At 34.4% G+C, this 2,385-nt stretch overlaps 1 protein-coding gene across 3 annotated transcripts in view; it reads left to right on the forward strand.

The window, feature by feature from the left end:
• Positions 779-2,385, forward strand: part of LOC109825641 (beta-galactosidase 5-like) — an 8,999-nt gene continuing 7,392 nt past the window's right edge. For all 3 annotated transcript variants that reach the window (XM_020392502.1, XM_020392503.1, XM_020392504.1), the window contains exons 1-6: positions 779-1,110; positions 1,206-1,301; positions 1,389-1,501; positions 1,594-1,660; positions 1,759-1,851; positions 1,951-2,094. In XM_020392502.1, coding sequence (XP_020248091.1) covers positions 934-1,110; positions 1,206-1,301; positions 1,389-1,501; positions 1,594-1,660; positions 1,759-1,851; positions 1,951-2,094 — 690 coding nt within the window. In that variant the 5' untranslated portion in view covers positions 779-933. The remainder of the gene's footprint in view (positions 1,111-1,205; positions 1,302-1,388; positions 1,502-1,593; positions 1,661-1,758; positions 1,852-1,950; positions 2,095-2,385) is intronic.

Consider the following 2,385-nt stretch of genomic DNA (forward strand, 5'->3'; position numbering starts at 1 on the left):
GGTTTTATATTTTTTAAAATAAAATTATAGTGCCTAATGGGAATGTATTTTTAGTAAACTTTATTGTGGAAAATTTAAATGAGCTTTTTTACATGTCAATGGCCTGATTCAAATTGTTATTATAATTTCTTTATTTTCTTAAATAGCTTGAATCTTGGGGTGCAAGTTTTAAATTGTAAGGAGAGAGAGGGCGGACGCAAAATGGGGGTGATATTCATAGTGGGTTATTATTATTATTATTATCATTATTATTATTTGGTAAATGAGGGTAAGGGGCTGTTTGGTTGTATGTTTTTACCATGTAAAAGGAGGGAAAGTGTAAAAAAGTGGGTCCTAATGTCAGCTTTCATCACTTTCAATTGTTTGTTTATAGTTGTGAAGATAGTGTAAAGTGATTTCATATGCTGACGTGGCTTGTAAAGTGATTTCATAAAAAAAAAATATGACTTTAGGAGAAAACTGACATTGAAATCAGAAAAAATAAAATAAAAAATAATTCCAACCAATATGATCATTTGTGTAGGGACCACTTTTTACACTTTCCAAACAAACAATTAAAGTTACATTTGCAAACCAAACAAGCAATTTATGATTCCAATGGAATCAAAAACAAATAAAGAAAAATATAAAAGTAAAATTGATAAGGTGGACAATTACTTTTCAAGTTGTATCATAAATACACATCTTTACCAACAACAACCAAATAGCCCCTAAGACTTTGGGTTTATAATCAGAAACCCCTTAATATAAAATACAAGCCATCCATCCCAGTGCCTCGTCTCCATTACAATAATAATAACCACCGCCAGTTGGATTCTTTGGCAGATCTCACTCTAGCTTCTGCAGCCCAAGAACTTTGTCACCCTTCAAATTTCCCTCCACAATCTCCCTCCTCCTCAGTTTGAATACACACTAAGAAGGAAGCAGAGATCCATGGCGCTGATGGGAAGCAGCAGGCTCGAGCTTTCGCTGCTGCTGGTTCTTCTGGGTGCTTCTCTGCTCCCTGAGTCACAATGTGGTGTGACTTTCGATAAAAAAACCATTGTCATCAATGGGCAGAGAAAGATTCTCATCTCTGGCTCCATTCATTATCCAAGGAGCACCCCTGATGTATTATTTCCTTTATTCTCATACTTCTAAAGTTTTTTAATTTTGTTTTACTAACTTCTTGAAGATGTTTAATGGGTATTTATTATTATTATTAGATGTGGGAGGGGCTAGTTCAGAAAGCTAGAGATGGAGGTTTGGATGTTATTCAGACATATGTTTTTTGGAATGGGCATGAGCCTTCTCCTGGCAATGTATTATTTTTTTTTTCCTCCTATTTTTTTCCGTTTGTCTTGAAGTTTAAATTATTCTTTATAATGGTTTTTAATTAAATTTTGCAGTATAATTTTGAGGGGAGGTATGATTTGGTGAGATTTATAAAGACAGTGCAGAAAGCAGGTCTATATGCACATTTAAGGATTGGGCCTTATGTTTGTGCTGAATGGAATTTTGGGTACCATTTGTTTTGTTCTTATTTTTTTAAAATTTGAAATTTAATGTGTAACTATTTAATGGGTTTTCTTTTCTTTTGATTTATATATGTAGAGGATTTCCTGTTTGGTTGAAGTTTGTACCTGGGATCAGCTTCAGAACTGACAATGAGCCTTTCAAGGTATATTTCTCCAACCTGTTCAATTTCGTTCATAATTTGCTTGCACATTATTTTTAATTCAACAATTTCTATAAATTTGGTGATTAATCGTGGTGCAGAATGCTATGCGAGGATTCACCCAGAAAATAGTTCGGATGATGAAGAATGAATCACTTTTCGAGTCTCAGGGGGGTCCAATCATCCTCTCGCAGGTATTATTCTCTTTAACCATGACAAAACTAACAAATAAGAAGAATGAAACATTGTGGAAAGAGATTATTTGTTGCTAATTTGGAGAAGTTATGGTGCAGATTGAGAATGAATATGGGCCTGAGAGTAGAGCATTTGGGCCTGCGGGCCGCTCATATGTGAACTGGGCAGCCAAAATGGCAGTAGAGATGGACACCGGAGTCCCATGGGTGATGTGCAAAGAAGATGATGCTCCAGATCCAGTGGTATATGATTCATTCCTTTCTTGATGTTAAATACAATATTTTAACTTTTCTGTCTTATTGTTTTCTATAGATAGCTTAAAAATATGTGTGTAAAGAAAAGTCCTAAGAAAAGGAATTGCTATTATAGCGTTATTTAGTTGGTCAAATTTCCAATTGTAATCCATAAGCTGAATTTGTTTTACTTATTCTTTTCTTGGGTACAACACTTTGAATGAGTCAATGTTAAGCAAGGCTAAATGATGCTTCAGTGTAGTCCCCAACACTCCCACTATCTTTTTCATTTTTGATATG

The sequence above is a fragment of the Asparagus officinalis genome, chromosome 10 (assembly GCF_001876935.1).
Source record: "Asparagus officinalis chromosome 10, Aspof.V1, whole genome shotgun sequence".
Classification (NCBI taxonomy): domain Eukaryota; kingdom Viridiplantae; phylum Streptophyta; class Magnoliopsida; order Asparagales; family Asparagaceae; genus Asparagus; species Asparagus officinalis.